Source organism: Eulemur rufifrons, chromosome 5 (assembly GCF_041146395.1).
Source record: "Eulemur rufifrons isolate Redbay chromosome 5, OSU_ERuf_1, whole genome shotgun sequence".
NCBI lineage: Eukaryota > Metazoa > Chordata > Mammalia > Primates > Lemuridae > Eulemur > Eulemur rufifrons.
In genome coordinates, this window is record NC_090987.1 from 54,502,737 (window position 1) to 54,524,185 (window position 21,449).

The window sequence follows — 21,449 nt, forward strand, 5'->3', positions numbered from 1 at the left end:
AGAACTTTTAGAAGTCAACAATGAGAAAACAGACAATCTGATTAAAAAATGTGCAATAAACCTGAAACACATTTCACTAAAGAGGATATGGAGACAGCAAATGCGCCCATGAAGAGACGTTCCACACCACATGTCATCAGGGAGGTGCAAATGAAAACAACAATGAGATGCCACGACACGCGTGAGATGGCCAAAATGCAGAAACTGAAGGCACCAAATGCTGGGAGGAAGTGGAGCAGAAGAACTCTCTGCACTGCGGTGGGAATGCAAAATGGTACGGCTACTTTGGAAGAGAGTTTGGCAGTTTCTTACAAAATTAATTATACTTTTACCATATGATCCAGGAATCCTGCTCTTTTTTACTCAAATGGTTTAAAAATATACACCTACATAAAAACCTGCACACAGATGTTTATAACAGTTTTATTCACAATTGCCAAAACTTGCAAGCAGCCAAAATGTCCTTCAGAAGGTGAGTGGATAAATTGTGACGTATCCAGACAATGGAATATTATTCGGCACCAAAAAGAAATGAGTGATTGAGCTATGAAAAGACATAGAGGAAACAAAAATGCACACTGCTAAGTGGAAGAAGCCAGTCTGAAAAGGCTACGTACTGCGTGATTCCAATCAGATGACATTCTGGAAAAGACAAAACTACAGAGACAGTACAAAATTCAAAGACTGCTAGGGGCGGGGAAAGAAAAGAATGAGCAGGCGGCCCACAGAGGAGTTTCAGGGCAGTGGAACGATTCCGTAAGATGCTATGATTGTAGGAACCCGTCACTACAAATCTGACCACGCCCATAGAATGTACCACACCAAGAATGACCCCTAATGTGAACTCTGGGATTCTGGTGACGATGGGTCAGCATGGGTTCCTCAGTTGGAGCAAGTGCGCCACTGTGCTGGGGGTGTCGCGAGTGGCGGAGGCCGTGCGTGTGGGGGGCAGAGAACATACGGGAACTCTCCGTACGTTCTGTTCAACTTCGCTGTGAATCTAAAACTGCTCTAAAAACAAAGACTATTTAAAAATAAAATAAATAACAAAAAACTAAAACATTGTCAAGTTTGTAAAACAACAACAACAAAAGCTACACTAACCAAGACAGTGTGATATGACATCAGGATAGACACATAGACCAATGGAATAGAATTTAAAGTTCAGAAATGAACCCTCACCTTGATGGTGAATTGATTTCTGAACAGGGTATCGGACCCCTCACTGGGGGAAACAGTGGTTTCAGCAAATGGTGTTACAGCAGAGGGAGGCTCACATGCAGACCAATGAGCGTGGACGCCACCTCACCCCACACACAAACGTCAATTGTTAACGCAAGCGGACATCAATGTCCCTTCTGATGTGAAGCACTGAGGAGGGCACACCACGTCTGGACATTCCTGCCAAAAAGCCAATTCCCTCAGTCCAGTCGTGTGAAAACATCAGACGGAACCAGATTGAAAGCCGTTCTCCAAAGGAACAAAAAGGTGTTCTTCAGGGGTCCAGATCACAACAGGCGACAGACTGAGGACTGTGGGATTGTCCCAGATTGGAGGAAACCGAGGATGAATGACAACTCAATGCCATGTGGGACCCTGGCCCAGAAAAAGGACCTGAGGGGATGATCACTGAAATGTGAGTAAGGTCTGTGGATTAGTTAGTACATGTTAATTTCCTCATTTTAATAATTGTGCTGTCATTATATAAGATGTGAACATTTGAGGAAGTTGGGTGAAAGGTATACAAGTATTCTTTGTGCTATTACATTAAGTTAATTCATTATTTTATTTATTTTTGGAGAGTCTCCCTCTGTCACCCTGGCTAGAGTGCCGTGGCGTCAGCCTAGCTCACAGCAACCTCAACTCCTGGGGTCAAGCGATCCTCCTGCCTCAACCTCCCAAGTAGCTGGGACTGCAGGCACGTGACACCAACAATTTTTCTATTTTTAGTAGAGACAAGGGTCTCGCTGTTGCTCAGGCTGGTCTCAAACTCTTGACCTTGAGCAATCCTCCCATCTCAGCCTCCCCAGAGTGCTGGCATTACAGGCGTGAGCCACCACGCCTGGACCCTTTGTGCTATTTTTAAAAACACCTTTATTGAGGTATAATTTATGTACGATAAAATGTGCCCATTTCAAGCATACAATTCAAAATTTTTAGTAAATGTACTAAGCTGAACACACATCACCACAAGCCAGTTTTGAACATTTCCGTCACCCCAGTAAGATGTCTCACGCCCCAGCCCCAGGCGACCACTGATCTGGTTTCTCTCTATAATAGATTTGCCTTTTTTAGCCATTTCAAGTAAATGGAATCATACAATATGTGGTCTTTCGTGTTAGGCACAGCATGATGTTTTTGAAGACTTTGTACCGTTTTGGTGGGTCAGCTGGTGAGACTCGAATAAGATCTGGAGAGCGCCTTGATGGCATTGTATCGACGTTCCTCTCTTGTTTTACATAATGGAATTACTGTTATATAAGACTTTAACATTGGAGGAAGCTGGGTGAAGGGCATATGGGGAGCGTGTACTGGTTCTGCAATGTTTTTGTGAGTCTAAAATAATTTCAAAATAAAATTTTTTTTCAAGCTCAGGGTCTGAGCTGTGCACTGCTTATGATGGTCTAGTGCTCAGAAGTTCCCACCTCTTTTCCATGCGACGGCTCTGTTGACCGTTCTACCTTTCAGGGGTCTTTGGTGAGTGGGCGTCCGGCAGCTTCTCAGGGCCTTGCGGGGGCTGCAGTCACACAGGGCACCCGCAGGGGCTGGGGAGGAGCTTTAACTTCCTTCCTGATTGTTGGTGCCTCCAGGGCTGGCCAGGAGGATGGAGGCTGGGTGGCCTGAGCCTGGAGCGCCTTGCCTGGCCCTGCTGTCCGCTGGAGCTGGCTCAAGCCCAAACCCTGAGAGGCTGAGCAAGCTGAGAGGGAGGGAGGTGAGGACCCAGGACCTGAGGAGGCTGCGGGGCCGAGACCCACTCCCTTGTCTTGGACATCTGCCCAGGGACTTCCTCAGAAGCTGCCAATGTCAGGCCTCAGCTTCCTGTTGCCAGCGCTGAGGGGACGAACTCGGTCTGGAGGATGTGCAGGCCTTGGAAAAAATGAGAGCTTGGCAGAGAGGAGGGCCTGGGCTCGAGCACATGGACACATGGCCTGTGGACCAGCCCACGGCACTCAAGCACAGAGACACACATGGGTGGGTAACAGGGAGCTGACTGGTACCAGGGCACACAGACACACACGGTGCACGTGAACACTAATGCCAATGCCAATGCCTGTGGCAGCCTGTGTCCCACCCCTCAGGCAGGGCTGGCTGGGGCAGCAGGGGCCGCAATCAGGGGAGGTTTCAGGGAGGAAGGTGACTCCATGGGCACAGACAGGGCAGGAGGACGGGGATCGCTTTGCTTGCTGGCACTGTTGTCTCTGCGTCCCTGCTCCTAGGAGGCATTCGCTGCTTCAGCTCTTGGTCTCAAGTTGGGGCCAGGCATGGGCACAACCTCGACCCTGAGGAGCTTCCAGGGTGCCCAGCAGGGAGCATGTGGTTTCCTGGGGGCAGTGGCCAGGTGGTGGCAGGCAAGGGTTGAGGGGAGCCCAGCAGGCAGCACGCCCTCAGGCCCAGGACCCGTCCCTGCCCCCAGCACCTGGCCTCGCCCGGCTATTGCCTGTGCACCTCTGTCAGTCTGGACTCGGCCAGCACCGACCAAAACCCACCTGAAGCCCACTCAAGCCAAAAGCAGAAGCGGCATCTCACAACACTGGGAAGGCTGAGCTGCCCAGAGGAGTGGCCAGGCCAGGGGGCCCAGGGCGTCGTGACTCGAGTCCTCAGCCGCCTCTCTCCTCTCCTTGCAGCCCAGCCCTATGTGGCTCCATCCTCCCAGGGTGGCCAGTGGCCAGCAGCCCTCAGTCTTCTCGCTCCCCCCAAGCTTCCTGTCCCAGAGTTTCCAGAACTGCACTTCACTGTCTGGAGTCAGCCTTGGCTCACGTGTCCATCCCACAGGCCTGAGTGCAGGGAGGGCTGGGGACTCGGGAAGGCAGGGGGTAGCGGGTGTTACCCTGGGGGATGCTGGGCAGGCACAAATGGCAGGTGACTATTCTGGGGTCAGAGGCCCATCAGAGCGAAGGCTTTGGCCATCCCAAGTGGGCTGACCCACTCTGCCAGCTGGGAGGCCTTGGGACAGGTGCCGTTGCCATGGCAGGACGGCCTTTGTGCCTCGAGCCCGTGTGAATGGGAGACTGGGGGGCATCAGGTGTCCTGGAAGGAGCAAGAACTCGGTGGGGCCCAGTGTGGCTGGGGGGGTGCGGTGGAGGGGGAGGGCTTAGACTCCATTCGAGGCCACAGGGACGGTTTGGGCAGGGGAGGATGCAGTCAGAGTTGCACGTGACAGAACCGCCCTGGTTGGGGGCGGGGACACAGATAAGTGTGTGTGCACACGGGTGGGGGGGAGGCAGGGCTGGGAGTCGATGAGCCTGGGGCCGGGGGTGGCCCCAGGATGAAGGGGAGGTCTGAAGAGCCAGCCGGGACCTGCCAAGGGTGCAGAGCCTGTGAGACACTGGGCGTCGCTGCAGCTGGACTCACCCGGGGGTGGATGGCTTGGGCTCTGTCGGCACAGTGCCAGGCGTGGATGGGACAAGAACAATTGGGGGAAGTGGCCAGGCTGACCCCAGCTTGCTGCTGTCCCACTCCCAGGCCTGGTTTCTGCCCTGGTGGCCTGGCCAGCTCCCCAGCTCCGTGTGGGCATGGTCCCCCCCAACTCCACGGAGACGGAGGCGGGGCAGGGAGAGCGGGGCAGGGAGAGCGCTGAGGCTATTCTTCCTCTCTTGGGCCAACCTCTAAGCAGCAGGAGATAAGAGCTCTCCAGCTAGCCCTTCCACACACCAGCTTGGGCCTGCCAAAGCCACCGGCACCATGAAGGACGACGTGGCTCTTCTGGCCACCGTCACCCTCCTGGGAGTCCTGTTGCAAGGTAGGCTAGCTCCTGTCTGGGAGGTGGGTGGGTCTCAGAACCCTGTCGCAGGCCTTCTGCCCGCCAGTCCCTGGGGGAAGTGCTGGCCGGCCCGGGCCCAGGCAGAGGGCAGAGGTGGGACCCCTAGCCCAGGCTCCAGTGCCAAGGCCCAGGCCCCTCAGAGCTCGGCCAGCACAAAGAAGCCTGGAGGAGGGCAGCGGCCCTGGGGGATCCGGGTGGGGCATGCGGCTGTGTGAGCTACAGGATGTGGGGAGCAGGAGGGTACCAGGAAGAATGCTCAGACAGCTATGGGCTTGGGGCAGCTGATCCTGCCCTTTCCAGCTGTCCTCTCTCTGGGTGTCCCAGCAAGCAGCCTCTATCCCTCAGCCCTGCCTTCAAAGGCGCCCTCCATGCTGGGACCATGTGGAGCTGGACAGGGTTGGAACCTGCTCTCCCAGCCCCACAAAAGGTGCCAGCTCCGTGCCTTTCCCAGACTGGGCTAGAAGACATATTCCTGGACCAGACATCTCTGTGGCTTGGGGACGACACTGCCCTGCAGTGTGTGGGGTAGGATAAGGCACAGCCTCCAGTGGGGGCCCTGAAGTGGCAGAACAGACAGGCCGATTTGACCACCAGAACTGTGCTGACCTAGCCATCCCTGGGCACTTGCAGTAGGACATGTCAGTAGAGGGCCTGGCACCAAAGGCACCAGGGCCACAGGACTCACTGGGAGATTGGCGGACACTTAGCACTGGGGCCGAGTGTGTGGCCCAGGGCCAAGAGAAGGGCCCTTGCTCACAGGGAACCTTGAGGGCCAGCCTGCCCCCTGCACCTACCCATGTTGGAATGGAGGGCGGCAGAGCCCTGGGGTCCTGGAGTTAAGCTGGGAGAGTCCCAGCTGCAACCAACCACCTGGCAGCAGGAGAGAGAGGGTCTGTCAGATTTAGGCCTGGGTCCAGAATGCCTGAACAGAGAAACTGAGGCAGATTCCCATGTCACAATTTGGAGGCACAGGGACCCAAGCTTCAGTGACTTTGGCCTGGGTCCCTTCTGGTGGTCTCTGTAGGTGGGTGACCAGGGACCACAGGGTGTGTGTTTCCTTGCACCTTGAGCAATGCAGCCAGTTCTGTCCTCAGGCCCTGGTGGCACTTCCTGGTCAGGGACTCTGAAGCTGAGGCCTATGTCTAGATAGCAAGAGCCGGGTATTTGCCTGTGTTTTTCAAGTCAAATGATTCAGGGGCAAAGTCTCACGTGGCTCTTCCTGCGACAGGTGTCCCTGTGGCTGTATCAGCCTCCCTCCCCACCCCCCCCTGCACACTCACAGGGTGGGACAGGGCCTCTCTGCACCCCAGGCCTCAGCCCTACCCTGCCCTGTAGAGTGTAGACTGCCCGGGAGGTCTCCACCTCCTCCGCAGGGAGTTGGCGGGGAAGCAAGCAGGAGGGAAAGTGCAGGGCCAGGATGGAAAAGCCCTCCGGCCCCACGAGCTGCGGGGTGTCCAGACCTGACTCTCCCCCTCCTCCGCAGCCTACTTCTCCCTGCAGGTGATCTCGGCGCGCAGGGCCTTCCGCGTGTCGCCGCCACTCACGACCGGCCCACCCGAGTTCGAGCGCGTCTACCGAGCCCAGTGAGGCGCGGGCGGGAAGCGAGGGAGCCCCGGGCGGGTCAGGGTCCCGGGACCAGCCCGCCGGGCATCCTCATCCCAGCCCGCCCCACCGCAGGGTGAACTGCAGCGAGTACTTCCCGTTGTTCCTCGCCACGCTCTGGGTCGCCGGCATCTTCTTTCACGAAGGTCTGGGCGCGGGGCAGGGGCGCACGCACCGGAGCCCCCTGAGGCCCCCGGGCGTGCTCACCCGCACCTCTCGCAGGGGCGGCGGCCCTGTGCGGCCTAGTCTACCTGTTCGCGCGCCTCCGCTACTTCCAGGGCTACGCGCGCTCGGCGCAGCTCAGGTGAGAACCGGGGCCGGGCCCAGCCGTTCGGGGAGCAGGCGGGCGGGCCCGGGCGGCGGCGCTGGGGGTCCGGTCGGGCTGGGGGCGGGGCTGGGGGCGGGGCTGGGGGCTGGGGGGCGGGGCTGGCCTGGCGGTCCGGCCGGGCTGGGGGCTGGGCTGGGGCTGGGGGCGGGGCTGGGCGGGCTGGGGGCGGGGCTGGGGGCGGGGCGGGGGCGGGGGCGGGGCGGGCTGGGGGCGGGGCGGGGCGGGGCGGGCTGGGGGCGGGGCGGGGCCTGGCTGGGGGCGGGGCTGGGGGCGGGGCCGGGCCGGGCCGCCCCGCTGACCGCCGCCCGCAGGCTGGGCCCGCTGTACGCGAGCGCGCGCGCGCTCTGGCTGCTGGTGGCGCTGGCGGCGCTCGGCCTGCTCGTCCACTTCCTGCCCGCCGCGCTGCGCGCCGCGCTACTCCGACAGCTTCGGACGCTGCTGCCCAGGGCCTAAGGAGACGGCCGCCGGGTCGGCGGACCGGGGAAGAAAAGCCGGAGCCTTCAGGAGCACCGGGGAGGGCTGCCCGCCTCCGCCTCCCAGTCCCTAATTAAAGTTGTCGTGACTGGCCCCCAGCTGCGTTCTCTGGGTCGGAGGGGTCGCGCGCTGAGGGCTGTGGAGGCTGGAGGGGCCCGGCTCCGGGCCATGCCAGTCCGCGGGCATGCCGGAGGGGGCATGGGTGGGGTCGCGAAGGAGAGGGCCTCCCCCGGGACCGGGCTCCATCTGGTCTTCTGCCCTACACTCAGCCTCTGCCGCCACACGCCCGGCCCGGAGCGCGTCTGCCCAGGGCACCCGTTTCCTCCGGGGGTTCACCCCACGGCTCCTCCTCCCCACGCTCAGGCTCTCTCCTCATCTCTCCCCTCCATCTGGCCTTCCCCGCCCCTGAACCGCGGACGCAGGAGCCTGTCGGTCTCTCCCCAGGTGAGGGCAGGGACCTTTTCTGTCAGCACTGGTTCCCAGCGTCTGGAACAGTGTAGGTGTTCAGGACAGCCCTTCGAGACCACTATAGGAATGCAGTCAGTGACAGGTGCCCTCAGGAGAATGGCCAGGTGCCTTGGGGGACCAGACACGGTGAAGACTCAACCAAAGCATCTCTAAAGAAGTAACCTTCAGGCCAGGTGCAGTGACTTACACCTGTAATCCTAGCACTTTGGGAGGCCGAGACCGGAGGATTGCTTCAGGTCAGGAGTTTGAGACCAGCCTGAGCAAGAGCCAGACCCCTGTATCTATTATACAAAAAATAGAAAAATCAGCCAGGCATGGTGGTGGTGAATGCCTGTAGTCCCAGCTAAGAGACTGAGGCAGAAGGATCGCTGGAGTCCAGGAGTTTGAGGTTGCAGTGAGCTATGATGATGCCATTGTGCTCTAGCCCAGGTGACAGAGCGAGACTCTGTCTCAATCCTTTGGTCAATGTAAAGGAGTGACTTTCAGCAAGGCTGCAGAGGAACAGCTTTCCAAGCAGGGGCAACAGTGTGTGCAAAGGCCTGGGTTGGACAGGAGACACTAAAGGTGTCAGAGACCAGGGATCAGCGAAGAGAGCAGTCTTGGGGACCCAAGATGAGGACAGAGCTGAAACCCACAAAGCAGGGGAACAAAGAGGTTGGGAAATGCCTTTGGCTCGAGGGGCAAAGGGAAGGCCTTGTCTCAAGCAGCTGGAACCAGTTGGAGCCAGATACTTGGGGCACCCACGGTGACACGGGAGAGAGCAGTGGGGGTTCCTGACAGGGCAGGGGCAGCTGTGGGTGCCTGGGCCCGGATTCTGGGTGGGCTCCACCCATGAGTTACTGACTGGCTGCCTCAGACCCTCCTGTGAAATGGGGGTGAGGTCAACAGAGATGCTTGCTGGGAGCACTGGGACATGCCACCAGCAGTTGCAGCTACTACGGGTGGGGCGGCCCGACAAGGCTACTGGGCACAGGCCAGACACCTGAAGCGAAGCAAAGCAAAGCGCAAAGGCAGAGGTGGAGTTGTCCAGAGCACTCGTGTTTGAGGCACACACTTCATTAATCCTTTATTACAAGTCACGCTCTTAAGAAGTATATGTGGACTTACGTGAAAAAATCAAATGTATCCAAGAATAAAAAACACAGCACAGAAAGTAGTATATGCATTCCAGTGTTCCCGCCGGAGACAGTGGGCGCCCAAGAAAAAGCTCTTCTAAAACGGCCTGACGGGAGCCAGCCGGGTGCGAACGGTTCCGGGTGGCGCGGGCCGGCCTCAGGCACAGTGTGGGGGCCGCCTGCCTCCTCCCCCGGCCCAGCGGGCTGGGCAGCACCAGCTCCTGGGGCCTCCGGGCCAGCGGGACCCCAGGCCGGCCCGAGCCCGCTCCAGGCACAATCCTGCGGCCCGGGCGGCATGCCTGGCCCTCCGGGGGCAGCAGCGACGACATCCCTGGAAACGCAGGCTCCAGGCTGATCCTCAGTGCACCCTCAGAAGACCTTCCTTAGTCGGCCTTTTTCAGGAAGATCTAGAAGAGCCAGACTAAGGGTTAGTGGGGCCTGAGAGCTCCGCCAGGGCTTTGGGGTTGTCCGCTGTACACTCCCTCCCCCCTCACCTCGCTCAGAATGACCCACACCGGCGAGTCGGTCTGGATGGAGAGGCGCAGGGCTTCCAGGGGACCGAAGGCAGGGTCCACCTCGCCCTCTGCCACACCCTTGTAGAAGGAGCCTGGGGGAGGGCAGTGCTGAGAGGGTATCCCCCAAACCCCAGCCCGAACAGGGCCTGCCTGCTCCGCCCAGCGTCTGCTCTCCCCACCCCCACTCACCGATCTGGAGGTAGCCGTCGGGGCTCCGTGGGTACCGCAGAGTGGCTGAGCGGCCCTCCTGCAGGGCTTCCTTGTCCGACTGGGGGTTCTGGGGACAAAAGGGGCTGAAGCAGGTGGCCATGGGAGGGCCAGACCTCAGTGACACCCACACCCTTCCACACTCACATCAAAGGGCAGCACCTCCACAGAAGTGTTGAAGAGCTTGTCCTCTGGGTGCTCAATGTTCCCACTGCGGAAGAAGAACCTACGGCCAGGCAGGCCTGTGAGCCGCTGCAGGGGCGGCACGCCGGCACACTGCCCAGGCCCCCGCAGCAAGGCCAGGCCCGGGCCCCGCGCAGCAAGACCAGGCCCGCGCCAGGAGCACACCAGGTGGGCGCCAGGGCGGCCGTCAGGCTGTGCAAGGCCACCAGAGCCTTTCTCTGGGACCATGGTGACAGGCAATGGCACTGTCTGATTTGTTATTTACAAGGTAGCTACTCTCAGGAGCCCCAGTTTTCAGGTAAGTAAACTGAGGCATGGTGAGGATAAGTTATTTGCTAGGGGTCACCTAAAGACCTAGAAATTTGTGGTGAGGCCTATACCTGGTGGCCACCCAGCCCCCACCCCCAAAGCGGGCCTCTGGGTTCTGGCACTGACCGCTCCAGGCGCAGCGGCTGGAAGAAGCGGAAGCGGATGAAGTCCCCCGCAGCGGGGGTGAAGGCCCAGAAGAAGTCCTCGCGCAGGTAGGCCTTCTCCAGGGTGAAGTGCTGGTATGTCTTGAGGCTCGTGCTCACCTCCGCCGGCGGGTTCACGTGCTCCTTCCGCAGGGCCTGCTTCCCAAAGTCCTTGTCCTGCAGCCGCATAGGGACAGTGGTGCTGGCGTGGCCTCACCCCCACCCCGTCCCAGCCAGCTCCGCCCGGGGTGAGCCTGGGGCGCGGCCCACCTTCAGTTTCTGGATCTTGCCTGCCAGCGAGGAGTGCGTGCCCACGTGCTGGAAGAGGGACGGCTTGAAGCGGATCCTCAGGTTGGCCTTCTGCCGGTCACAGTGCTTCTGCAGAGGGAGGGTGACACCCCAGGGCTCAGCTCGGCCTGGTCTCCCACAACTTGGCCTTGCCAAACAGCCACCAGGGCCCTCCGGTAGCCTGCAGTGCCCTCCTTGTCAGACACCGGGAAGCAGTCCCTGCTGGCCGCTGCGAGCCCCTGCCCTGGGCGCCCTGCCTGCCTCTGCGCAGGCCCCGCTCACCGCGTCCTTCTCGGGGTTGCAGACTTTCACCCACAGAATGTGGTCCAGGAGCCAGTCGATGGGCTTGTCCCGGTAGAACATGAGGATGAACTCCACAATCAGGCTCAGGTCCAGCGACTTGAACATCTTCCCTGGGAGTGGGACAGGGACGAGGGTGCTGGGTGGGCAGCGCTGTACTGCCCACTTCCTCTTAATCCCTGTGGGGGCCGTTGGGAGGGTCCCACTCCCACAGCAAACCCCGTGGGTGGACTTCAGGTGGGTGTGGACACAAGGGGGCAGGCAGGGACGGTGAACGGAGACACCCTCCATGCAGAGAGCAGATGGGAACAGGCCAGGCCAGGCCCAGTCTGGGCAAAGGCTATCACAGCATGACACAGCACAGCACTGGGACCGGAGGATGGCAGAGAGGCGGAGGAGCTACACTGAAGGGCGTGGGGGGCGGGGCACACCAATAAAGCCCAGCTGGGAGAACTCCAGGATCATCCAGTCCTCCGAGGGCTGCTGAAGTGCGAAGTTCTTCATGGTGCTCAGGTAGTGAGGTTTGGCCACGATGTCATCCTCCAGCTGCACAGGCAGGCAGAGGGGCCAGGACTCAGATGGGCGTGGTGGCAGGGGCAGGCCATCACCCAGATCTGACCAGAGCTGGCCAGGTGCGCTGCAGGACAGGGCTTAGTGCCAAGGCCAATCAGGGACAGGGCAGTGGGGTAGTGGGTCCCAGGGCTGACCTGCACGTAGTAGACGCCCTTGGATTGCGCGTACATCATGAGGAAGCAGTAATCCAGGTTCTGTTTGGTCCTCCACCTGCGGGCCAGGGGCAGGGGCCTCAGGAGCTCAAACCCTCCACCTCCAGGGTGGCTGCTACACAGATGCTACTGGTGGGCAGGCCTGTCCTCCCACCCTCATGCAAGGTCCTCCCAGGGAGAATGGGGAGTGCTGCAGGCAAGTGCCAATCACGGTTCTCAGCACAGGCGGGCAGGCTGCCGGGGTCTGGGGGAATGCTAATACCTGACTCTCTCCTTGGGGTCCCCAAAGGACTCTCGGAGGCGGGAGAAGTCAGGATAGAAGTGGGGGGAAGGGGAGATGACCTCTAGGAGTCCAGAATGGATCTCTGTGGCGAACCTGAGGGACGGGAAGGCCCAGTGGGTGTGCAGCCTCCAGGGGCTGAGGGACACTGAGCCAGCCAAACCCTGTCCCCTTCTCCAGGCTCACCAGGCAGACACAAGCCCCCTCCCCCACAGAGGGAAGGCACTAGCATGTAGGGGAAGCAGCAGGTGCCTGCCCGACACCCCACAAAGACCCTTCCCGGCACCAGCTCTCTGGGGCGGCCAGTACTCACAGGGCCTTGATGTCCTCTGTCACTGCTGAAGTGTACTGTGGGTCAGTCTGTGGGGAGACCAAACACCCTCCTTTAGCTCAGCTGCCACCCCACATGGCCAGGAGGAAGGGGCAGGGGCACAGGCTCCAGATGTCCCCGCATGTGGAGGGAGTGAGCCCTGGTGCTGAGGGCCGAGGAAGGCTGGGCCTCAGAAAAAGCCCTTTGGGGGACACAGGACCGTGGGCGGGGCATCCCGGTAACCGGCATCTCCACGAGGGGGCGCTAAAATGTTTCTTTCTTTTTAACTTTGTCTTGATAAATTGTGGTGAAACTGACAATTGAACTTCTGATAGCTTTTTCCTCTGGGATGATGTTCTGTTTTTATTTCTCCTTCTTGTTATTTTGTGCCATGGCTCTTCCTCTGAATGGCCCCTAGACCCGCGCACTCGCCTCGGCGATCAGCACCACGATGACCGAGTCCTCCTTCTCCTGCGGGCTCAGCTCGGAGATGAGCGAGTGCAGAGTGTCCGTCAGGTACGAGTGTACCTCACGCCGCACGCTCGGGATGCCCATCACCACCGACACTGCGGGGGCACGGAGGGGTGACACAGGGCAGGGCGCAGGGGACGGCCCCGGCACCTGCCTTGCACCCCTCCCTGGCCACGCCCCTACCTCCAGTGCGGCCCTGGCCCACGCGCACCGCCGGCTGCAGACTGCTCTCCTTGGCCAGCAGGTGCGGCAGGTGGTGGAAGACAGTGGGCAGGTGCAGCACGTGCCTGTGCGAGACGTTCCACGGCTTCAGTCGGGGGTCCTCTGGGTGGTCAAAAAGGGACAGGACAGATTAAGACAACGCAGCCAGCCTGGCCCCCCACCTTGTCCTGCCCCGGAGCTCACCTGCTAGGCGGCCCCAGGTGCGATTGCTGTCTCCGTCTCGCAGAGCCTGCCTCTCTGACACGGCCCTCTTGATCTCGTCCAGCACCAGGTTGAGCTCCTTGGAGCGCTTGAGGCTCTCCTGCTCAGCCGCGTGCAAACGGTCCCGCAGTGCCAGGAACTCCCGCTGGTAAATGTCTACCACGTCGCCTGCAGGCGGTACGCACGCCGTCACCAGGGGGCGGCCTGGAGCTGACCTACGGCACACCCCTCGAGTGTGCCACGGGATACATCTGGGCAATAGCCCAGCTACTGCCTGATCCCGTGTCTGCCACACAAGAACACCTGGAGTTACACAGGGCCACTCTAAAGTCGCACTGACACATGCTTGTCCACCAGGGGGGTTAGCACTCTTCCAGTACTCTCCCCGAGCCATCTGAAGCGGGAGCCACAGGACCACTTCCAGCCCCAGGCAGGGCAGTCCTAAGCAGGGGCCGGAACAGCTCAGACTGCGCCCTCTTTGCCCACTGGCTTCTAACCCCTCTTGCTTTTCACAGCACATGCTGCTTCCCAGAGTGGGCGGAGGGGATGCCCAAGGCCCCACCCAAGGCACGAGGATCACCCCTTCCTCAAGACTCCAGCCTTCCCCTACCTCCCTTCAGCCCCTACCTCCTGGGATGATGTCACGGACAGTGGAAGGTGGCCTTGTTAATTAAGTAGCTAACAGAGGAAAATAAACTATCAAACAGAAGAGAAATAAACTCTCAGCATATCATTGCCCCTCCAAAGAAAAACTCACTGCACAAGCGCCCCTTTGTTTTGTTTGATTAAACACCTGGGACCTCAATCGTCTCTAAGAGTTTCCCGAAGAGGCCTAAGCGGACAGCAGGGGTGCGAGCCGCCTCCAGCTCTCGGCCTCAGTTCCTGTCAGGACTACGTTTCAAGGACTTTGATAAGCCGGCCTCACAGAGAAGAAAAAAAAATTAAAAAACACATGCAACAGTTTCACAGCTGTTTTTGCTATCAGTAGGCCACAATTACTTTTTTCTTTCTCTTTGTTCCCAGATAACCTGAAACCTCCTATCCTCCCCACTTTCCTGTTGTGCCCTTCCCGCCTTTGAGAAGTAAAATAAACTTTCTTTCCTAAAACTATTCTACTCCTGGCGTGAGAATTCTTTCTCCAGCCCGCACCGTGAGCTCCTGGTGCGTCCCCACCCTGAGGCAGCAGCATCGCTATGGCTCTCTGGGGACAGCCAGCCTCCCTAGACTCCTTCTCCCACACTCCAAATAGACTGAGCCTGGGCACAGGGTCACCGTCCTCATGGCCATCGCTGGCTGCTCACTCTACACGGGGTTCTCAGCCTCTGGGCTCCGGGCTGGCAGCTGCAGTGGAGGGAGCCCATGCACCTTTGTCCTGGGGAGCAAACCAAGGTGACAAACTAGCCCCGAGGTTGCTCAAGGAAGAGTCAACAGCAGCGAAGGGACAAGCTCTGAATGCCCTGGTGCCTGTGTCTCTGGAGACCTGTGATACACCTGTGCCACCTCAGAAAAGGGTCCACTTGCCAACCCATGTCCCGCCAAGGCCCCCCCGCCAGGTGCCAAGCAACTGGCCGCACTGGTCTGGCAGGCCGTGAGCCGGAGTCAGTAAACAACATCCCTGTGGCGGGAGCCAGCAGTTCCTGTCGCGCTCGGCCTCGCCGTCTAGCCTTTGCCCTCCATCTGCCGTTACATCCGCCTCCTTTTTCGTGTCCAATGTCCACGCCTTCGCACACGCTGTTGCTTCCCGGGAATCCCCTTTTGTCTTCCGGACCCAATGAAAACTATGCAGTGCCTAGGGCCTGTTTCCAAGCTGTGGAGTCTAGGAAGCCTTCCAGAACCACCCTACCCCCAGGCAGCTCTTCCGTTCCTTGACCTCCCTGGGTTCACAGCCCCCAGTGTGCCCTGGGGTGGTGTTGGGGCCCCTACGCTCTGTGCACCAAAAGTCACAATCAAGGCAAAGGTTGGTCACTTCAGGACACACCCGCTTCCCAGCTGGGGCAGAGGTCTAAGTGCTAAGTCCCAGGGGAAGAGGAAGGGGCAGCCCAGAGGAGGGAGAGGCTTGGGGGGAGGGGAGCCAGGCAGATCCTCCCTACCCAGACCCTGCCTAAAGGCCAAGGCAGAGCTGGGGGCAGCCCCTGGGGGAGGGAAGGGGAGTCCGGTTACCAGATCTGTGGTCTGCGAGGCTGAAGCTGGGCTCCAGGCTGGGTTACCCTGGAAACCTGATCCCCAACCCTCACCAGTCCTCCTCTCAGTAACAGCCCACAGGGACACTGCTGACAGGACCAGGAGTACGGAAGTGCTGAGGCCCTAGAGCCCTCAGGAGGGAGCTCAGAGCTCTGGACCTGCCTGGACAGCAAATCCCCACCCACCCCCATGCAGTGGAGCCACTGAGTCCTCTAAGGATTGTGGTTTGTGGATTGTGCCACAGGCCTGTCCAGAGCGGCCTCTGTGGCGGGACCACTCTGTGAAATGAGGGGAAGGGCAGAGGGCTCCCTGACCCTGGCCTTCTCTGTGCCTTACACGGGACAAGTCTGCTCAACATCGGCTCGTCCAGGTGGACAGGCCAGTGGGCGATGCTGCTCTGAATCACCCTGGGCACCTAGGCCTGGGCACAGCCTGCTCCCCACTGTGGCCTCCCTTCCCGCCTAGGTCCTTTGTTTATCAGGAGGGGACCAGCCCCCTGGGCTCCTGTCCACATCAGCCCTTTTGTCATTTCCTTGAACACTGAAGGCCCTGTCCCTGCGAGGCCCCCAGCTTGACCTTGATCCTGGCTTCTCTGATTGTGGGTCCACTCTGTCCTTGACTGTCAAAGCCAGAAACTCAAGCTCTGTGACTGCTTCCCCAAGGGCTGGGCCTCATGCCAGGCTTTACCAGGCCACGCCGACACCCCATACCCTTCGTGGGCCGGGAGGGATCGCAAGTGTTGAAAGGGGCAGCCCGAGAGCCCCTGGCCCTCTGGGCAGGTGCGTGGTGGCAGCAGTTCTGGAAGCTGGGGCTGGAGGGACTTTGGCTTCTCCTTCCATCCACACCTCCCCACCCCAGGGAGCAGTGGCAGGGCCGACCCTGGGAAGGGCTGCAGCTGCGGCCAGCTACTGGGAGATACCCTGCAGCAGTGAGGACTGGGGCCTTTGTCACCCTCCTGCCCAGGGCAGGATAATTGGGACACCCCCGGCCCACAAACCACAATGTTCCCCACTGGTTCCCTGTTGCTGCGGGAGAGATTAAAGACCAAGCGAGGGCACAACCCTTGCACCCTGTTCCGAGCGAAAGGGAACAGACTCCGAGGGGCACAGGCAGGTGCCAGGCCCAGCCAACGGTCTGCCATTCACCTGCAGGTGGGTGGCAGGTGTTGGCCTTTTCTCCGGGCCTTGCACGCTCCTGGGGGGCACAGGGGGCTGTCGATCATCGCTAAGGTGCAGGCCCAGGGTGGAGGACAGCCTGGATACTGGGGAGGGCTGTGTGGCTGAGGCCTAGGGTCGCCCCCCAAGGGTCTGCCTCCCTGGGAGTGGTCCTCGGCAGGTGCTTGGACCAGGCCTACAGTTTGCGCACTGGCAGAGCTGCTTCACAAACTTAGCCAAGCAAGGCAGGATGTGAAATTGGGCCCCAAATCCTCCTCTAAGGCCCATCTTGCCAAGGTCTAAGAGTCCTTCCTGGGCTTGACCCTGGGCTTCCAGGATGCCACCTGCTCCTGCTGAACCTTCCTCTCTGGTTCCTGCCCACCTTCTCCATTCTCTGAGAATTCTGGTTCCTTTGCCTTTCTAATAAGTACTGGGCCTGCTCCTGAGACCTCTACCCTCGGCAATCTGGAGGCCAGGATCCCATCTGGCTTCAGACTGGCTTAGTCTGGCTCTGCCAGGGACCTGATACAGTTACGTATATGTAAGAACGAGACGGGCTCTCTTGAGGCCTCCAAAGACCTGGCCCTACTGGCCCCCACAGGAAGAGCGAGAGCCTTTCAAAAAGAAAGGCCCAGATCACCCCTTCTCCATGCCTCCCTGGCTCGTGGGCTTCCATCCCCTAGGGGAAGGACCCTTGCACCTAAGCCCCTACCTTGAGGTGTCCTCCTGCTCCCCAGGCCCTCCGATGCCAGCCTCCTGATGCCTCCCCCAGGCACAGTAGGCCCTAGATGGAGCCACTTGTAAACGCTCACTCTGCTCTCCCCGAGACCGGCTCCCTATGGCCAGCTGGGCTTCCAGAGGCACACTGGTGGGGCCCCTGATACCAGCCTGAGGGCGTACAGCTGCTGCAGGAGGCACAGGAGCTGTGGGACTGGGTGCAAGGGCTCACTACCCACCCACACGGATGGACGTGCCCCAGCTTTCAGATACGGCCCACCTTGGCCTCCGTGCCAGCCTGCTTTCATGGCCACTCTCCCAAGTGCTAGAATGCCCTCCTGCAGGTGAGACACTCTACCTGCAAAGAACTCTGTCCCAGCCATGCCCTTCCCTGTACCAGGCCCTAGCAGTTTCCCTGAGTCCCTGGGTTGTGGAGGCCCAAGGGATTCTACCCCAAGGACAAGTGCAGTAGATTGGGCTGGGCTAGCAGGAACCCAGTGTGAGTAGCAGGGCTTGGGGGACCAGGAAGGCTCCAGGACCTCCCACAGCCACATGTGCTGTTAGGGAACAGGGAAGCAGTGGTAGGACAGGGGCAGAGGGTCAGCTGGCCCAGCCTGATCCTGCTTAGGCCTCCGGCAGGAAGGAAGCAGCTCTTCCCTGTACCTCCTGTGCTTCAGGCTGGGTGGACAGGAGCCTCAGGCCCCACTCGGCCCAAACCACCCCTACCACCAGCAAGTGACTCCAGCCAGTGCTGGGGTCTGCTGGCACCCTCCACCCTCAAGTGTGCCAGCCAGCCCCAGAGGGCCTGGGGAGCCTGGGCAAGCTTCAGGGGCGGGGAGGGGTAGGGGTGGGGGTTGGCCCAGTGAGGCCATACAAAGTAAGTTATGGGGGCAGGGGCTGGGCTGGCTGCTCAGGAGGCCTCCGCTCATTCCACAGGCCGGAAGCCACAGGCTTCCTGGCCGCCCAGGCACCTGCTGAGGCGTCCTCTGGCCCGATGTCATGGAGGGGGCTTCAGGGGGCTCCGAGGAGCACCACAGGCAGGAGGAGCACCGCGGTGGACTCGGGCTGGGGTGGACAGGAGTGCCTGGATGGAGGGTAGTGCCTGGATGTCTGGCTGTCCCCTCACACCTGTGTAACACTGTACCTGCTCCTGCCCAGGTAACTGGAGCTGGCGCCCTGGGACTACCTGGTCACAGCTCCCTCTGTGACCTTGTGTCTTGCCCCTCTCGGAAAACTCCGTGAGTTCTCAGCTCGTCAGTGGCAGCCACCACCGCAGCATCGGGATAACTGTGCCCACGGAGGCCGGTCCCAAGCACCCCATTTGGCGGGTTGGCCCAGTCAGGCCGGAGAATTTCGTTATTCCGGCAGCAAACAAGTGGGGGCGAGGATGGGAGGGGCATCTTCCCTCGCCGCCCGGCGGGGAGGGGGCGCCCGCGTCGGCTTCCGGCCGCCTCCCGCGGCCGCGGCCCAGGTGCGCTCAGGTGTGGGAGCGGCGCGGGCCCGGGCGGCGGCGGCGGGGGAGGGGGCTCACCTTTCTGGCCGCTGAGAGCTGCGTACCAGGAGAGCGAGAGGAAGGCGCACAGGCAGAAGAGCAGCAGCGTCAGGAAGGTGCCATTGCGGAGCCTCATCTCCTCCGGTGCGCGGCGGGCGCCGGCGGGGCCGAGGCCGCATGGCCCGGGGGACCGGGGCCCGGGCGCGGGGGCCAGGGAGCGACGGGGGCCCCGGCCCCGGGGCGCGGAGGGGCTGGGGGCCCGGGGCCGGGCGGGGATGCGGCCGGGCCGGGATGGGGACCGGGCCGGGGCCGGGGACCGGGCCGGGGACCTCGCAGGCTGCTCCTCCGGGGCGCGGGACACTGGCGGCCTCGCCTCCGCGGCCGGGCCGGGCTGAGCTGGGCTGGGCGGCGGGAGCCGCGGCCCGGCCTGGATCTGGGGCCGCGGCGGAGTCGACAGCGAAGGGCGGGGCGGCCCGGATTTAAAGGGGCCGCAGCACCCGCCGCCGCCACCATCGCCACGAGGGGGCGGGGCAGGGGACCGCGGCCCGCGATCCCGGTCGGCTGGCTGCGGATGGCGGCCCCCGCGTGGGCTCGTGCGACCCGGGCTGTGGGCCCACCCGGGCTCCAGCCTCAGGTAGGTCGAGGCTGGGGCCAGCGCTAGTGCGGGTCTCTTGCGGTGGAGGCGCCGCACCCCGAGCCCCCACACCCCTTCTCGGTAACATCCTCCCTGTGACCCCACCGCACCCAGACCCGGGCCCCACTCCTCTTCTCCTGGGGACCTCAGGCCCTTCCCCAAGTCCGAGGGGGTCAAGGAGGTGGGAGGGGACAGATAATGGCAGGAGCTGGTGTTGCCTCCGGCAGGGCCACTGCGCCGGGAGTGGCCGCTGCTTCCCCGACGCCCACGGGCACTTCCCTGGACCTTTGTCTTGTCTCCGGGATGAAGGCGTGCTGGGGCCCGGGGAGGCGCTCCTCCTCCGTACGTAGGAACAATGGGCTGTGTTCAGGAGTAAAAGCCGGCTTGTCAGTGTAGTGCAGTGACCGGCCCCGGGCCCGGGTGGCTTCCCGGTGCCAGGCGCGGCGCGGGTGGGGCAGGCCGAGCCCCTACGGTACCGCCGCCTCGCGCCGCGCTCCCCTGACGGCCGCTCACGTCTTCACTCTGTACCAACTGCAGGCTGTCCCCAGACCTAGCGGAACTGGGGAGGGGTCCAGCTCCGCCCCTGGGCAAGCATTTGGCGAGCGCCTCGGGGCCTCGCCGCCACCCCGGCAGCCCAGCCCGCACCTGGAGGGCAGGATGGAAGCCCAGGGCCCGGGCTCGGGCTCCGTGGGGTCTGGACGTCACCCCTACAGAGACACTGTCGCCAGGAGCAGGGGCGCCGAGCCGGCGCCGGGGCAGACTTGACCCTGGGGCCGTCAAGGCGTAGGGCTCCATTCTTCGGTGCTCGGTCGGTACTGCTCTCTGCGCTTGCCCGGGAACTTTCTGAGCTAGAGACCCGGCCCCGTTGGAGTCTTCCGGAGGAAACTGTACCATTTTGTGTTCCTGTGTTTTCACTGATGTCTTCTGTTTGTGGCAAAGGATAATGGTTTTCATTTGGATTGTGATATAAAGGGTCCTGAAATTTTTTTTAAAATAAGTATTTAACTTTAAAAGTGAGTTTATTTAAGGAAAAATATTAAAATTATTAAACCAGTAGACATGAAGGAGATGTTCTATCAGCGACCGAGTTTGGGAAGCTCTCCTGGGTCCCCTCCCCCTCCACACTCGGTGGCTCTGGGGCAGGTGGAGCCGGGATGAGGGGCGGGGGGAGCCTGATGTCCCAGTGCCAGGGCCATTTACCCTGAGCCCTACTCTAGCCCATTCATTCCCAACCGTCTCTCTTTGAAACAGAGGCAGCAGTTCTTTTCCGCTTCAGTAATTAATTCATCTGGGCCTGCCTGCGCCCTAAACTCCCTGCACTTCCAGGCAGGTAGCATGCCTGTCACCTGTGCTAGGAGTGGGGCACTCGTGTGCCTCAGGACAGCGACTCCTGCCTGCAGCCACATGGGCACAGGGAAGTCCTGCTTTCTCTGCAAACCCCAGCCTGTGGGCCGTTCCTTGTTTGTCCTTCCTGCTTCCCACACAGCGAAATGCCCTTTTGTGCTGGGATTACCTGCCAGCTCCCAGCCACTTTGTCTTCCTGGAGATTTCCTGAGACAGCCCTTGGAGGGGCCGCTCTTTCTATCCTCCTTAACCTGTGGTCCAGGGACTGGGAATTGGGGCGGTCCAGGAGCTGAGGTGAGAAAAACCCCCATCCTTATTTTCACTAACCTAACTGAAACTTGTGTGAGTGGAACGGCAAAGTCCAGCAGAATTAACAGTCCCTGTGACTGTCATGACAGATCACAGGGACTTCCATATATTGCTCTACAGGTGTTGCAGACACTTCAAAATGGTGGTTACATTCACAATAGTAACTTTATGTTTCTGGTACTTATTAGTTCTGCCTCTAGATCTTATAATTTTATAAGTTAATAAAGAAGCACAGATATTTATATATCATGAATATGTTTTTATATTTTGACATTTGTATTTCAGTTAAAAAAATTTTGGCATTGCAATGCATTTCAAAACATGGTTCTGAGTCCTTCATCTTCTGCAGATACTCAGGGCATCCCTGGCACAGTGAGTTTGGCAGCCCTGCCCTGAAGGCTCACCTCATCGAGCTGATAGCCCTTTCCTTAGATGCCTCAGTCCCTTGTTCATTCATAACAAATGTTCTGTGTGTCCACCGTGTGCCCGACACGCT

General features: G+C 60.4%; 2 protein-coding genes across 6 annotated transcripts; one reads left to right on the plus strand and one right to left on the minus strand.

The window, feature by feature from the left end:
- Nucleotides 1–4,265: 4,265 nt before the first annotated feature.
- Nucleotides 4,266–7,610, plus strand: LTC4S (leukotriene C4 synthase). 3 transcript variants are annotated; one of them, XM_069468319.1, is made up of 5 exons: nucleotides 4,266–4,960; nucleotides 6,465–6,564; nucleotides 6,659–6,729; nucleotides 6,806–6,887; nucleotides 7,223–7,610. In XM_069468319.1, the coding sequence occupies exons 1-5, from the start codon at nucleotides 4,903–4,905 to the stop codon at nucleotides 7,362–7,364; spliced, it is 453 nt and encodes a 150-aa protein (XP_069324420.1). In that variant the 5' UTR covers nucleotides 4,266–4,902; the 3' UTR covers nucleotides 7,365–7,610. The 3 variants fall into 3 exon arrangements, with proteins under 3 accessions (XP_069324420.1, XP_069324421.1, XP_069324419.1); XM_069468320.1 differs by having other exon boundaries at nucleotides 6,644–6,729; nucleotides 7,338–7,464; XM_069468318.1 differs by having other exon boundaries at nucleotides 6,644–6,729; nucleotides 7,223–7,425.
- A 1,283-nt stretch (nucleotides 7,611–8,893) lies between these two features.
- MGAT4B (alpha-1,3-mannosyl-glycoprotein 4-beta-N-acetylglucosaminyltransferase B) lies at nucleotides 8,894–19,827 on the minus strand. Of its 3 annotated transcripts, none has more exons than XM_069468593.1 (15): nucleotides 18,706–19,827; nucleotides 13,105–13,290; nucleotides 12,883–13,023; nucleotides 12,661–12,794; nucleotides 12,232–12,278; nucleotides 11,901–12,014; nucleotides 11,621–11,696; nucleotides 11,345–11,459; nucleotides 10,896–11,026; nucleotides 10,596–10,703; nucleotides 10,309–10,502; nucleotides 9,838–9,916; nucleotides 9,673–9,760; nucleotides 9,463–9,591; nucleotides 8,894–9,375 (listed from the first exon to the last, which is right to left on the minus strand). In XM_069468593.1, the coding sequence occupies exons 1-15, from the start codon at nucleotides 18,800–18,802 to the stop codon at nucleotides 9,338–9,340; spliced, it is 1,677 nt and encodes a 558-aa protein (XP_069324694.1). In that variant the 5' UTR covers nucleotides 18,803–19,827; the 3' UTR covers nucleotides 8,894–9,337. The 3 variants fall into 3 exon arrangements, with proteins under 3 accessions (XP_069324694.1, XP_069324693.1, XP_069324692.1); XM_069468592.1 differs by having other exon boundaries at nucleotides 9,463–9,575; nucleotides 18,706–19,640; XM_069468591.1 differs by lacking the exon at nucleotides 18,706–19,827 and having other exon boundaries at nucleotides 9,463–9,575; nucleotides 13,105–16,543.
- Between the last annotated feature and the right edge of the window lie 1,622 nt (nucleotides 19,828–21,449).

Excerpts from the sequence above, each read along its gene's own strand:
- LTC4S (XM_069468318.1), top strand. The coding sequence starts at position 4,903 with ATGAAGGACGACGTGGCTCTTCTGGCCACCGTCACCCTCCTGGGAGTC. Across the intron at positions 6,565-6,643 it reads GAGCGCGTCTACCGAGCCCA|CCCGCCCCACCGCAGGGTGA; the intron begins GTGAGGCGCGGG and ends TCCTCATCCCAG. Across the intron at positions 6,888-7,222 it reads GCGCGCTCGGCGCAGCTCAG|GCTGGGCCCGCTGTACGCGA; the intron begins GTGAGAACCGGG and ends CGCCGCCCGCAG.
- MGAT4B (XM_069468591.1), bottom strand. The coding sequence starts at position 13,642 with ATGTGCTGTGAAAAGCAAGAGGGGTTAGAAGCCAGTGGGCAAAGAGGG. Across the intron at positions 13,024-13,104 it reads CACCTGGGGCCGCCTAGCAG|AGGACCCCCGACTGAAGCCG; the intron begins GTGAGCTCCGGG and ends TTGACCACCCAG. Across the intron at positions 9,576-9,672 it reads CGACGGCTACCTCCAGATCG|GCTCCTTCTACAAGGGTGTG; the intron begins GTGAGTGGGGGT and ends GCCCTCCCCCAG.